Source organism: Peromyscus californicus, unplaced genomic scaffold (assembly GCF_007827085.1).
Source record: "Peromyscus californicus insignis strain IS unplaced genomic scaffold, ASM782708v3 Scaffold_5__1_contigs__length_169319896, whole genome shotgun sequence".
Classification (NCBI taxonomy): domain Eukaryota; kingdom Metazoa; phylum Chordata; class Mammalia; order Rodentia; family Cricetidae; genus Peromyscus; species Peromyscus californicus.
This window is the reverse complement of record NW_026294573.1, coordinates 54,256,991-54,272,274: the sequence shown is the minus strand read 5'-3', so window position 1 is coordinate 54,272,274 and position 15,284 is coordinate 54,256,991. Positions and strand designations below refer to the sequence as shown.

The 15,284-nt window shown below is 41.1% G+C and overlaps 1 protein-coding gene and 1 long non-coding RNA gene across 16 annotated transcripts in view; one reads left to right on the top strand and one right to left on the bottom strand.

The window, feature by feature from the left end:
* The window catches only part of LOC128097737 (uncharacterized), a 221,574-nt gene that overhangs the window by 15,314 nt on the left and 190,976 nt on the right, over positions 1-15,284 (bottom strand). The window contains exons 1-2 of one of the 13 annotated variants that reach the window (XR_008213960.1): positions 7,872-10,922; positions 841-4,114 (exon numbers count right to left, since the gene is read on the bottom strand). The exons of the other annotated variants lie outside the window; for them this stretch is intronic. This is a non-coding gene — a long non-coding RNA (uncharacterized LOC128097737). Of the gene's footprint in view, positions 1-840; positions 4,115-7,871; positions 10,923-15,284 lie in introns of those variants that run through there. 13 annotated transcript variants of the gene reach the window in all.
* Nfia (nuclear factor I A) overlaps positions 5,121-15,284 on the top strand; it is a 544,849-nt gene continuing 534,685 nt past the window's right edge. Inside the window, exon 1 of one of the 3 annotated variants that reach the window (XM_052718430.1) lies at positions 5,121-5,402. In XM_052718430.1, coding sequence (XP_052574390.1) covers positions 5,307-5,402 — 96 coding nt within the window. In that variant the 5' untranslated portion in view covers positions 5,121-5,306. The remainder of the gene's footprint in view (positions 5,403-15,284) is intronic. The other 2 variants (XM_052718426.1, XM_052718425.1) reach the window with 2 other exon arrangements.

The following is a 15,284-nucleotide window of genomic DNA, read 5'->3' as shown; positions in this document are numbered from 1 at the left end:
CTACATCGGTTCTTCCGCTGTGTCAAAGCTGATGATGACTGAGAGCACACTCACTTGAAGAACTGCAGTGTACTTTTAGCTGCATTTAGGGATTTTTCCACCTGACTACAGTTAGAGGAAAGACTTAGGTATTAAGAGTAGGTAATCTCTTTTCAGTACAGGCTTCTCTTTTCTTTCCTTTTTAATCTCCCATGCCCATTTGCCCTAAACTGGTCTCTGCAGCCTCAGCAATGGGGTACCTTTCTAATTCCAGGGATTCTGGGAGTGCGTGATTCATAGTATTTGTTAAGCCCAACACCTAATTCTGCAAAAGAAATACCATGTATCTACTTTCTTAGCATAGGAAAAGCATGGGGTGGGATAGTTTCTAGTCAAGCAGATGTAGGCTAAATTGTTCCCTTTTTGATTTTTAAAACAAAATCTTGTCTGTAGTTCAGATTGGCCTTTTATGTGCAATTCTCTTGCCTACATCTCCTAGGACCACAGATGTACACCAAGACACCAGGATGGTCTTTGATCTTCCTTAATCTTTTGGTAAGATTCTTACCTTTTGGACTTGGACCTGAAAACTGAAAATAATAGCAACTTCCTAGGACTGTTGTGCATGCTTCACGTGCATCACCTAAAAGCATCTTAAGAGATGCCTGGCATACAGCAGGTGCTGCATCCTATCAGTGACTTCAGAGGTAATGCCAGGGATGGAAAGGCTGGACTCCACCCCTGGGCTCCATCCTCACTCTATTTCTAACTTAGTAACCCTAAATAGAACACTTTGCCTCCCAGCATCTGTTTCTGATTGTGAAGTATGGTTAATAATAAGTCTACCTCACAGGAACCTACCTGGAAAAAAATACTTAAGGCTCTTGGAACATCGCCTGGCTGAGAGGAAATGCTGGATAAACGTTAGCTGTTATTACATGCTGTGTTCAAATCACGTGCTCTTGTAGAGTTTCACATTTCCAAGGGTTCTGGAAACAAAGCTTAAAAGGAGAGGGAAATGCATTTAATTGCTGGCACTACAGAAATGCTATTTAATGGATGGATGAATGGATAAAAGACATATGTTCATCAAAGACAGGTAGTAATACAGCCAGTCTATCTGGAGTAGACACAGAAGAGCGACAGAGATAAGGAAGGCAAAGGCAGTCAAAGAGCTGCAGATTGGTGTGAGCTGCAGCTCCCTGTGGAGCGGGACTCTGACCCAGACTGTGTACTAAAAGGGGAAACAGCATGAACAGAAAGGAAAGAGGAGTCTGCTGGACTGTTAGCCTGCAACCGGCTCTCTAGGTGGGCAGACCGTCTGTGTCTTCTTGTCATCCTGACCTGAGTAGTGGGGAACTTCCTGCCCTTCTCATGGCCCTCCCTCCTAACAAAAAAAAAGACACCACCTAGCCTTGGGAATCTCAGGTGTAGATGGAAAGGCAGGCTGTAAGACATGATTTGGGGAGTGGGGACTAGTCTCAGAGCTGTGATGGAACAAGGCACAGGTTACTGGAGGAGAACAGAAGAGAGATAACCCAGCCTCACAGCACAGGACCAGAAGACCGAAAAACAGGGCGCTTCTCAAGAGGGGCACAGCATAAACAAAGCAGTAGTAACAACACAGCACTTGTGACGTATTAGGAAATATGCACTTGATACATATTTTTGCTTACAAGTGCACATATACATACACAAATGTACACACGCCTACAAAATAAATGTTATTTTCTTTGATTTCCTGATTAATATAGGACACAGAAAATCAGAAAAGTTAGTTAAAATAGGAGAGGCCACACAGCCAGTAACTCCCAGAACAGGGTATGAGACTTCAGAAACAGTACTCTCAACCATTCTACTACCCAAGCCTCTGAAACAACATTAATAATCCATTACACATTGCCCTTCAGCAGCACAGAACCAGATTCTGAACTGTTCATCGGTATTGTACACCTGTTGACTGCAGTCTTAGAGGCTTATACCCCAGTGCACTGGAGGAAAGACCCAGCTACAAATCTTGTGCTCTGGGATCACTGTTTGTTTGTTTGTTTTTGTTTTTTCATTATATAAAGTGGATGTTTCATTTGGGGGACTTGGTCTGTGATGACCAGAGCAAGGTTATAAAGTCATTGGCACTTGGCCTAAGCTTCTTGTGACGGTCCATGTTCCTCCTAGTGCTTCCCCTTATCACCTGGACCTTATTCTGTCTCCTGATTGTACAGCGAGGGGACCCCACTTGTTATCATACACACTCAAGGGAAGTTAAGGAAAAAAACGAAAAGCTCAGACTCTATGGACTTCTTTCCCGATGGGAATGCTGCCTTTGCCTTAGCTCCACTCACGTGCATGGAGACGCGTTCAAATGACAAGAGTTAAATTCAAACCATGTAGCTGCTTTCTGTTATATTTTTTTTTTCTGACTGAAGGCAAACCATTTAGATGTTTGTTTCCAAAAAGGCATCTGTCAGCAATCAAAGAGGGGAAAATGCATAAAGCAATGCAATTGTTTGGAGTAGCATTTCCTGGATCATGTTAAATGCTTGAATTGTTCCCCATTATGCTCACCAAATAATTTTATTTCCCACAATAATTGCAATATTTAACATGTTTTATTTAATCTTGTTTTAAGGCTATTAACGATGGGCCACACTGTGAAAAGACTGCTGCATGAGAAAGGGCAGCTTCCGTCAGGCTTTTAGTTGACAATGATCAAGTTAAATGTATCTAATTGTTCTGGATTTAAAACTGTTATCCAAAAAAACATCTAACATTTCTTTGTTCAAGACGACTACTGTGTTATCTGCTGCAAAGTCCTCTCAGGTATTTCATCATTCACAAAATGAAATCTGGATGCCAGTTTAGGCAGTACCCCATTCATTCATAAATAAATGGGCAAGCATACGATGTTCTGAATCCTGGAAATGCTGTGCCTCAGAGGACAAACACCTCCAACTTCAGAGGTTTCTGACAGACACACTAAGACATGGAAACACTGCAGCCTCATGAGTATACATGTCCATGCACCTTTATGCAGGAGAGGAAGCCGGAGAAGATGAAGTGGGAAAGAGAGTCTAAGGGAAGTGAATGGGTGGAACAGCGGGTAGATTCAAAGACAGAATGCTGCTTCCTTTTCCTATTCCTTTGTGGGGCGGGGGTCAAGTTACTATTTTACATTTTACATAGAATTTACAAACGCTTTCCTTGTCTTTCTCAAGATGGTGACTGCACAAGGCTGTGGGGGTTCTGGCCGGGAAAGTTGGGGTGCATTTCTGGAAGGAGCACGTGTCCCTCAGCAGATCCCGACACCAATCTAACATTGTGCTGTCACAGATTATTCGAAGAGATCTGAGACCAAGGATGTGCAAGCACAAAGAACCTTCTAAAGAGTGAGAATAATTCTTCTATCCCAATGTTATTAGGAGATTACAATGGGGGACGAGAAAAGAACAAATGCCCCGTTTAGTAAATGTGCTGTTCATTCCTAAATGCAGCCTGTGAGCCATGGCTGAAACAAGAAAACACCTCTGGTTCTAAAGACTAAAAGTTACTTTCCTGAAGTTATTTTGGTCAAAAAGAGATATCTACCGTACTACCATAAGGCCAAATAGTTAAAATAAAAATAAAAATAAAAAAATAACTCCTACTACTATTAAGGAATAGGCCATAAAGAAAAAAAAAAGCCATCCAATTTAACTTCTTTGCGACTTAAAGACCTGAACAAAAGCTCCCAAAACATAATTAGGTTGAAAATATGACTGGGAAAAATCCATCAGGTAGTTGGACTGTAAAAACACAACTCTTCAATGATCAGAATTGGGTAGTTTTGAGAAATAGTGATCAATTCTCCCGGACCCTGAGGTGCCCACACGGAAGGCCTCTGGGCATAGACCTGTGTAGATTGTCACTGGTGGGAGTTGGGGACCCCAATGTAGCTCATCTTCAAAACAAAACTCAGGCTGAGGTTGCAGTGTTGCTGCTGCACAGGTGCCGTCTGCAGCCCCAGCACAGCTCAGCTCACAGGAATGACAGCCACCAAATGCAAGTGACCCAATGCAAGAGATTCTGCACACTTCCCTTTTCCCATTCGTCCTGAATAAGTGGCTTGTATTCGGCAGCTGTCTAGAGGTTTTCCCACCTAAAAAAAAAAAAAATCATTTTTCTAGTACTTTTATTGCTATGTCCATGTTCTTGTGTGTGTTTTTCATGAAAAAAAAAAAAGCTTAACTTGAAATCCCTACAAAAAAAAGATGGCTAGGTCATAGTAAGGAAATCAGAGTTAATTTTTCCTGACTAAGGAGACTCTCATATTCAATTTAGCCTGAATCGTGTAAAAATGAATTGATAATGAGTGCATACTTTATATTTGAAGAATGAAGATTCCAGAATTCTTGTGAACAGCATCAGAAATGTAGATATATAGCCTAGTGTTGGCTAGAATGAGTACCACATCAGGAATGTAGTAATTTACTCACATGGAAACACAACTAAACACAATGCCAACTGAACCAGAAAGCAAGAGACTCCGGTGCTGGCATCTTGGATTTAGGTTCTTTCATAACCAAATTAACTAATGAATTAATTAAAAATCAAAAAAAAAACCAAACAAGGTATAGAAGGAGAAATATTTTGCCCCTGGGATTTTTTTCTCCTTGGAAAGCCTGTGCAGTTCTTCCCAGATTTAGTTTTAGATTCTTTGCTTTGCTTCCAAGGGAGATGTGCAACCCAGCAAAACCGAACCAAACACTTTCTAAAATGCACAGCTCACGTTCTTGAGGAGGGTGGCTGTGAAACACAGATACTGAATCAGACTTAAAGTCTGAGTTGGGGTGGGGGGGAGGGAAAAACGCCCCAAACATTGCATGATAGTCTCTAAGCAGTTCCATCTGTCAGGCAGAAATTTTAGGCTAATAGCCTGTGGCGATCTCCCTCCGCAGTCCACTACCTGCCTTTGTCCTATTAAATCTCTTTATTCTCCTTAAAAAAAAAAAAAAAAAAAAAAAGGTTGGGGGGGTGGATGTTGGAAGGAAAGGAAAAACCTTGCAGACCAAAATCATCTGAGTGATGAAGCCCTAATTTTAACCACCTCCCTTTGATGTGTAGCAGTGGGCTCTTGTTTTAAAGAGGGAGCAGAGAGGACAGTGCTAGCAGCAGACTTCTCATCTCCACTTCACCTTGCCACTGGGTCTGGGAGAGATTGGTTCATTGTCAAGGAGATTTTTTTTTTTACCCATGATTCCATATGGTATGGACCGGACTACATGTTGCCCCACATGCCACTGCAAATGTTTTCTCAATTAGGTGTCTTATCTCCCGTGAGTTAGCATCAGATGAAGCTTGCTGACAGCGTAATGGCAGGGAAGGCTTCCGACGGCTCCATCAAATGGCAGCTTTGCTACGACATCTCGGCCAGAACTTGGTGGATGGTGAGTTGGCAGCCGGGACTGCCTTTTTTTTTTTCCTTCCCCCCCTCCTTTTCTACTTTCCCTCCCTCTCTGACAAAATGTCCCAGACCTCACATTCATCAAACTCACATTTGATTTTTTTCACACTCTTCTGTGAGGCTGCCTCACACTGCTTCCCCTTGCCACCCTCCCTCTCCCCGACACTCTGCAACTTGAGTTCCCAGTAATGTGTGCCCTTGTTTTCTATGGGACAGTATCTGGTGTTTGGGGGGTTTTATATTATTATGATGATGATGATGATGATTATTATTATTAAAAATATTTTTAAGAGTATCGAAAGTTTTAAGGTAGAATTCTGTATTTTGGCCACAGACGTCTGCAGATAGAAAAGGAGCTATTTGTCCTGTCCCTTGGGTTTTGTGTCTTCTCTCTAGCTTCACATCCTCTTCACTTTTGTTTTTGAGAACTATGGGACGCATGGTTCTCCTTGGCTGTGAAATTTTCTAGGGGTGCATGTTGAGCACTGGAGAAAAGCAAGCCCTGTGTGAATCCTTTCATGCCCCAGTAATTGGAATGCCTCAAGTCACCTGTGAGAGTACTCCATTCCTCATCTTCTATCAGGGGACCAGAGCTCTCACATCTAACTTTTCCATGTTTGTTTATGTGGGAGCAGCAGCTCTTCCATTTCTTAGAACCCCCAAGTCTGAGTGGAACAGATCCACACACTCTTTCTTTCAGTTACTCTGGGCAAAAGAAAGTTTGAGGAACTTCTAACTTGTAGCTGCCGAATGAGTTAACTCACATGTCATGGTCAACCAGGCCAGACAACCTTTGACTTCTGGGATCTATAAGAGCTAGAGTGAAGTGGGGGATGTACAATAGCTCATTGTCACAGGAGACGCGGGTCCTGTGAGGAAGAGAGTCCCAGAATCATTGCTGTCCTCGTTAGGGTGGTGTCCGTTAAGGATTAATTCGTTAGCACTGCATTCCTAGTTTTCCGTAATTATTATTCTTGCAGCAAGCGTGAATTCTTCCAGGGAGTGAAAAAAAAAAGTTTGCTCCCAGGACAATGAATGTATTATCCGTTCCTAACTGGACCGTGAACTTCAGCTCATTTCACATAGATATCAGTTTAAGAAAAGGAGAGTGTGTGATGCTGAAGGGGGAGCCTGGCGAACGGAATTACAAAACAGGGCATGGTTTACTGTACGATCTACAGAAAAAGTACTCTCCCTTCCTGGACAAATGGTGCTATCATTTTGGCAAGATGTAGGAATTCGGAAGACTGAGCCTATTAAAAGTGAACTACTGCAGGATTCTATTCAGCTGCTGCCTGGGATTCAGTATGTCCATTCCAAGGACTTGAGTAAAAGTAGTTGTGGGTATGTGTGTACATGAATGTTTTCTCTTGTAATTTCTTAACTAGACATCAGAAACTTTACCAGTGGTTGCGGGGGACAATATTACAGACGGCTTTTGGCTAATGAGACTTGCAATCGTCTATCTATTAGGACCCTGAACTTTTATTCAAGGCATTTATTTCCCCCATTAGACTGTCTGCCAGCAAGAGCAAGGTTTGCTTGTATGAGACGGTGATATTGCTTCGATTCACACAGCTTGTTAAGCACTACAAATGAATTTACTGATTAGTTTGGCAATTATTTTCTAGGCTAAGTTGTAAGCTTGAAAAAAAAAAAACTGTCCTGATGCCATGTTCTGGGTGAAACACTGTTTCCTTACTGTATTTCAAGAGGTCCTAGATTTTATAGACTGTTACTTTTTAATGGCAAATTGTCTCTTTTATTATCATTATTATTTCTTACAAAGATTACCAAATGCTTCTTACTTTTTTTTTCTAATTTGGAAAACTATAATTTCTTTACTGTAAAGTTTACTTGGAAGTTGCTTTTCATTTAAAATTCTTTTACAGATGTTTTACCGCAGGGAACATAATGTATAAAAGTGGTGGGAACATTTAGCAATGCATTTGACTAAAGATAAACAATGCTGAAAGCTTGCACGCTGCTGTTTCGGCTGCATACTGCAGAGGAGTTTCTGCAGTGCTTCTTGATTTTTTGCTTTGAATAAGGGGTGAGAAATCTCCAGGCTCTTTAGAGAAGTTGTAGAAATTACCATAGGGAATAAATCAAAATTTGAGTTCCCTTAGGGCTATTGTACACCATAGCATTTCAGACCTACCAGTTACAAATAATTCTGACGTAAATTCCCATTATTGGTAGTAAACTAAGGAAAGGCTTTGATGAAGGAGGCACAACTAATTAAAAGAATACAAATTTCACATTTTTTTCAGATCGTCTTCCTTAAACAACCCTCACTCCTTTTCCCTCAATATCATCACCTTACTAACCCAAACAATTTTTTCCAAACTGAAAAAATAAAGACGCTTCTCCTGGCTCACATGGTTCTTCAAGCAAAGGACAATTCAAGATCTGAATTTCACATTAAAAGCAAATAAAACTTTAAAATTACCTCCTGTGTCATCTGGCTGCTCAGACTCCGGGCTCATAGTGGGAACCTCCGGCTTGGTCCTCCCAGCATACAAAGGCAACTCAGTGAATGCCCCCTCCGCCCATGGAGACTCGGCCTCAGCTGCCAGCACCGGGATATGCAATTTTGCTTTTTAATGAATCGTAAACAATTTGTATGGCAAATGAGTTTGTTTGTTTTAGTTTGGGGGCATGTGCTGGGCCAGGTTATGGAGGATCATCACCTATTGCAGGATTTAGGTGCAAATGGGTGGAGCTCTGGATCACTTTTTAATTTTTTTCCCTAAATAATAAAGACACACTAGAATGAAAGAAACCGGTCAATAAAAGATTAAGAACGCCCCCTCTCCCTGCTCTTTACCTCCCTGCCCCCCATAACTGCTCTGGTGTACAGTGGAGTTTAGTGCTCTTTCTGATAACTAACTGGAATCAGTTGGATGAAGTAATCACCATTCTTTCTGAATATGTTTCAGCTTTGTCTTGAAAAGACTACTTCCAGTTAAGAAACAGTTATTTTGTGGCGTAAGTTGCTGAGAAGGGACATCTCTGGCTATTACTTCTTTAGGTTAAAAGTTAATGCTTTCTTTAAGGACACTGAACATAAGAAATTAAAAATGTATTTTTATATCAAATAGAGCAAAAAAGTATGTAGGATACTCCAACGTCTAATGAAAACTTGTATTCAAAGGCACTAAGTTGTAAACAACTGGGGGTTGACAGGCAACCGGGTTCAAGCATGCACATTTTAACAGTAATTACCTTTGGCACCGCCACTTATGGGGACTCTTTTGATATCTGAGCCACGTCTCTAATGCTTTAATCATGTAAATCAAGAAATAGATATTGCGTATCAACTGCATCTCACTGTGTTGTGACATCTCCAGTTGAAACTTTCCGACAGAAAACTAAAGAAAGCGCTCACAAAATTTTTCCCAACTCTAAACAAATTGGAAATGCCCCGAATGCACATATATGCTCCAAGAGAGACTTTTACCCACTAAAACACCTCCATTCTCCCCATACAGCTTAATAATCCTTCTCCTGGCCAAACTAATTTAGCGATAAGGGTTTGTTATGGGAAAATTTGTCTGCGAATTCCAAAATACACTTGTCTTTCTTCTATCATTCAAATTTAAAATTTATGATGACTAAAGCAAAAATTACTGGGTGATTCTGCAGCTAGCTGTTGTTACCCAGGCCAAATTCCTAACCAATTATTTTTGACAATTTCTTTAGAAATCGACACATTAATTTTAAATCAATAATTGTTGTTTAGTCCAGTTGTTTACAACTCAAACTTGTTATACCAGGAGCATGCTTGGACAAGAAGGATCTGGTATGGTTTATGATATAAATACCTGTTTTTTAAAATATGCATGTAAAAAGCATGTTTCTGTGAAATACTGTCTTATTCTGCTTATCAATTAAAAGCCTTCACCTGCAGTCTACTTCCACAGGGACTGGCAGCTTCATGTTTACAGAAACCTCTTGCTGCTGTTTGCTTGAATTCACATCGTGAGCCACATTTACCATTTCAATTTTTAAATGTTAATTGTCAACTGAACAACTTTTCTTAATGACCATTTTCTGTGTGCCTTTGAAGGTAATGCCTAATGAAGATTTTCCTAGGAATTGGCACTAGCCTTTTCAAGACAATGATTGAAATAACTTGAAAATTGAAATTGTAAAAAAAAAAGGTAATAAATGAAAAGACTCAAAAAGAGGAGAACCAGGAAAAAAAAAAAAAAGCATGACATCGTCTCAGTACCTGGTCTATTTTTAAAAGAGTCCATGATAAACATATTTCTATACCTTGAATTTAACACATTTGTGTGCTTTAAAAATATTTTTATACAGTGAATGGCTTGATCTGAGCTCATTATTAAATAAACAACTTTAAGTAGCCACCATTGTGAATAAGTGTAACCATATGATGTCTAGGAATATCTACCAACCTCAGATGTTTCTATGCCCTCAAATATTCTTTTTCTCTCTCAGCACTGGAAGTAATAGGTTCTAAAAAAAATCTGAATGAGGTAGGGTTGACTTTTTTCTTCCACATATATTAAGAATTTATCCTTATCATTTTCTTTGAGGTCAGCCCTGTACAACTGCTTTTCAAATACAATTCACTATTCTTAGAGAGAAGCAAATACATTAGACTAGTTCCTTTTTTTTTTTCTCCTTAAATCTAATTATGGTCCAAATCTGCTTCATTCGGAAATGTGATTGGCTGCTTAAGCTAGCTTGTGCTCTTCTGCTATCTTTCTTAAAAATCTTGATTTCCTGTTGTTACGGTCGTATTTCTCCTGTGAACTTTAGACAGTGAAATAAACGCTTTGTCTTTCCTTCTTTTCTAGCTGATTTTCCTTCACCTGTCCTGAATATTGTCAGGAGTGTTTCTAATTTAAAACCAAGAGAATCAGGGGCTGATTAGAAGACAGGAAATTGGAGGATTAAGCTGTCTGGTTGCACTTCCTTTACTTATCAGCACTCGGTAACTCACTCTAGATTGCACACTCAACAGGACAGTTTTGACAATGCCTTGTTCTTTCTGGATGCCTGCATACAGACAGTGAGAGTGTGCGGCGGCCTGTGCATGCCCACAGTCACACGCATTTGTGAGCGTTCCTGTGTGCACTTGTGAGTACGACGAGAACAGAATCTGCAGCTGGTAGTTATAAGTGGGTATTTTAAAGTGGGATAGTCCTGAACCAAATGGGAGCTTATAATGGACACACTAAAGTTCATCTGAAGGATATCATTCCAGGTTAGTTCTGTGAAATTGTGTGAATAATGGAATGCTACAAGGGGAAAAGCAAGATGAGCTTTTGGAAGCAGATGCTGTAGCCCTTACGCAGTCCCTCTCTCTGGGTTTGGCTCAGAAGTGCAGGCACTCCTATCGAATAGCGAGGTAACTCAAAACAAGTGAATGAGTTAATCTAACAGGATTCCCAAGGCCACTTTGGGATCCCCTTGCCTCCAGACAAGAACGGATTCTTTCTTCTTGTGACAGAGAGTCTTAGTGCTCCAGATGAGCTTATATTATGAAATGGACTCAAGGCAGGGAACAAAACAGTAGAGCAGGACAAGAGCATAAAGATTTGTCTTATGTCATCTAATTGCCCAAAATTAATAATATAACACAAGTAAACTGACTTTATAAATTTCTACTGTGTTGTGTATATTTGCAGGGCTGCATTCTAGAAGCCAGGCTGCAAAGTCCCTCTTTGGACCTCCCTCTGCCCACTGTCTTGCCCTCAATATGAATCTGCTCATTTGATTTATGAGTGTTCTTGGGGGATACGTACGTTTTTCCTACCTTGTCCTGCAGAACGCTGGAGGATGAAGAGAGGAAGAAGGTGTGATGTGACAGAAGGAGTTGGTTGGTGGGTTCAGCTGGTAAAGAGGGAATTAGCATTTAAGGGCTTCTTCAGACAGACCATCACCCCCTCATTTGTCCATCACTGACAAGGCCCAGACATCAGCTGCTGTTTCAGCTCACAGGTGGGAAGGAGTCCCTCAGTACCTTGCTACATATTTCACCCTCACAGGTAACACGGATAGATGTCAATCTGGTGGATATACGCTAGATGCTTTGGATATTTATGATCATATCACAAACCTACTTTATATCTAAAAGAAGCAAGATTGTCAAAGGTTTCCCATCACCCAAGACAATGCCCAAGTTGAAAACAAGCTGCTTAGGCTGTGGAGTCCCCATGTTTAATGTAGACCCACTTGTCTCAGGTGAATGAATAATTAGAATGTAACACTCCTCAGAACTTTAGATGATTTGGACCACCCGTTGGTAGAGACACGAGTCTGTTTGCTATAGAGGAACAAAGTTTATAATGTGTCAGAAGGAAGGACGGACGGGACACCAGTCTTATGGCAATGGCTCCTGACCTGAAAGAGTGCTCCATCTTCCCATTATGCAACAGGAAGGTTCAGTGCTATTAAATGAGCTAAAGAAATTGTGAGAGACCTGCCAGTCCTAATAAGTAAATCCAGTCATTTTAAAAAATACACTTTTCACCAAAAATGCATGTTTAGAGGGGGAAGTAAACACAGCATGTTTAAGTTTTTGAAGAATGGTAGGGACATTTTTTTTCTGTTATTTAGTATCTATTTAGTGGACATTTCATTTATGGTTTTAAGTGAACTATCCATTTTTCAAAAGGGCATTTTTCCACAGAAAAGCATTTATTCTCTCCTCTCTTTCTTCTCTTCCTTCCCCTACCCCTCCTCAAAGCACAATGATAACCTAGACTGTTGGTGCTGAAGATTAGTGTTGGACAGTTTTCATTGCCACAGGATTTTCTAATTAAAGGTTGGTCCCAATACAGAATTTTCAATAAGAGAAGACACAATGCAGGCTATATATGTCTAATGTCAATGATCTTAATATACTCACTACAAATAAACACCTATTCTCCAGACAACTGCTGACTGTAAACAATACATCTTTTTTTTAGTGCCATGTGTTGGACATAATTTTTTATTCCTTGTAAGTCAAGATTTGTGTGTGTGTGTGATCCTTGATATGCATATGCTGTTGCCCAGCTGACTACTTTAAGGGGGTAATATGGACCAGGTCAAAGGTGGAGATGAATGACTCCAGCCAGAGCAGCCTGCTCAGAGCCTGCATGGGGAAGGCCGGGACACATAAGCAGAATCGGGCACTTGATACAAATAGCTGATCCACATTAGACTGCATAGCCCTACATGACTAGTATATAGACAAGCCTATACTATCTAGAGGACAGTTACACTCAGGTTCCCAGGACAGTCCCCTCTGCTGCTCACCCCCAATTTTCCTCAAGCACCTTCTCCACAGATGTGAGCCTTTTACTCATGCTAATGAAATGGCTTAGCAGCTGGATTTAATAAACCCCCTTCAGATGCTGAAAAGATAAACATTGTCAACTAAATAATTGATTTCATCCACTTATTTAAGAAGCAATTAAAATCAGCATACATTGTTCTGGCTTTCTTATTTTAAGAAAATAGTAATCTCACTTCTCATTTTGTAGCCATGTAGGAAAGAACCTGTTAACAGGTGTTACTGAGGTGCCCCATGAGTGGTAGGGAATCCTAGAAAGGCACGTTGCCCAACACTCAGGTCAAAGTGTACACAGTATTGTTGGTAGGGCTCTTAAGAAATGAAATATGAAAAGAACTGAAATAATTATAAAAGGGGCTACTATAACTTCTCAATTAGAAGTCAAGAAATAAAGCTAAACACACAAAGTCACAAATCCAACTATTTTCTACTTAAGCACATCAGCTAACAAATTCAATGGGGAAACACCGGGTCCATGAGAGCTGGAAAGCAATAGCTATTTGCCACAGTGCCTATAGTGCATAGTACCCACACAGAATATATCTGCTACCTGGGATTTCATGCTCTGGGTGCACACCACGGATCACAAGACAAAATGAGATTCCAACATCAAAGAGTTCACTGGACAAAACAGCAAGAGACTTAAAGGCAAACACCCTGGGGAAAAGGTCAGAGCACTGCAAACCACACTGCAGGCTAAGCCATACACATCTGCTCCTTTCCTCCAGGCAGGTTGTTGTAGGCAGAAGGTAGGCAGAGGACTAGTGAGTATATCAAATAGGAAAGGGAGCCCTCAGGCAGGACAGGCACCAAGCACACTATGGAGGCATCAGATATTGGAAGAAGTTCATGGGAGGCAAAAAGGAAGTCTGGGGATTGCAGATTGCCAAGCCCACCCCAATCTTTCTTTCCACTATGGCCTTATATTTCCAAAAGAGCCTTGGCATCCCCATTGGCTTCTGGGCTGTGAGAACAAAAAAATGGGGGGGGGATTTTTCCTTAAGCACTCGGGCTTGGATAACATGCCCATTTTCTCCTCCCAACAAATTCAACCCCTCCTTCAATGCCCAGCAGAAAGGAGGGCTCCTTTATGGAGCCTTCTCTTGTCCCAGAAGCAGAAAGAGTCACTTCCTCTACGAGCCCCAGGTACTCTTGCTCAGAGAATCCCTTCATTGGCTGTCAAATTGTGCTGGAGTATTTTGATTTGCTCTCTACAACTATGCTGTCTCTTTAATAACTTGAGTCTAGGTCTTAAATTGGTATCTCCAGCGTCTAGCTTGTAGCATGGACTTTAAAGAACCATAGCTCAGTAAGAATTATTGGAAAGTGTGGGCAGGAAGACCCAATGGGCCTTTTTCTGTGTCTCCCCAGAGAGGGACCATTCACTAGACTTCTGTCCTGCCACCTGCTTATGAGACCTTTGGCTACCATTAGAGAGCCTCCTGTGTGTGTGGAGAGTTCTGCAAGCACTTTGCACAAGGTGAGCTACAGTTCCCAGGGTCTCTGTGAACGTGCCACTTGCACTTCCACTGTACCAGGGAGGAAACTGAGCCCTTGCTAAGATGAAGGTGCCAATAAGGGGTTTGAGAGTCCAAAGCTGTATCTGTCAGCCCTTCGTTGCAATGGTATTAATATGCCCAGCACTGTCACACTCCCATGCAAGCTCCAAAGACAGTGGCCTGTGACCAGATTATTAAATGAAGAAAGATTTCATTCGGTTTACAGAGAAGACTGGAGCCCTAGAAGCCAAAGTTCTCCTAAACTCAAACTCACCCCAAAGCCCAGGTTATAGGACCCTTCTATGAAATAATCATTGGGGCCACTGTTTCAAGAATATCAAGCAAGCTCTTCCCCCTCCTCTGAATGACATGTTAGCAGATTTTCTTTTCTGTTTTCTGTTTTCTCTCTGCTTTTGTTTGTTCTTTCATCTTTTTTGAAACAAGCATGTATTATTTCCTTATAAAAATGATACTTAGGGGAGGGGAGATGGCTTGGTTATTAAATTTACTTGCCTCAAGAGCATGAGGAACTAAGTTTAGATCTTCACAAGTGACATAAAAATCTGGGTGTGGAAGCATGCACCTGTAATCCTGGCACTAGGGAGATGAAAACATCCCTTTGTTGTGTGGGACACCCAGTCTAGCCAAACCTGTGAATGTTCAGGTTGGATGAGACACTGTGACACAGAAACCAAGATGGAGAGCAATGAAGGAAAATATAATATCAGCCTCCAGCCTCCATGTGCACGCAGGCATTCACACACACACACACACACACACACACACACACACACACACACACCACACACACAACACACAATACCACACACACCACACACAACACACACATGCACACACCACACATGCCACACATATGCATGCACACACACAAGAACACATGCACACACATGTGCAGTTGTGAATACATACACAAATGGAGATTTAACAAAATCATAATTGCTAAAAATGTGAGTGCTCATTGCCTTCATAAGAATGGCAATAACACCAGCTGCTAGTGTCCATGAACATCTGAGGGCTTGGACTTAGAAAA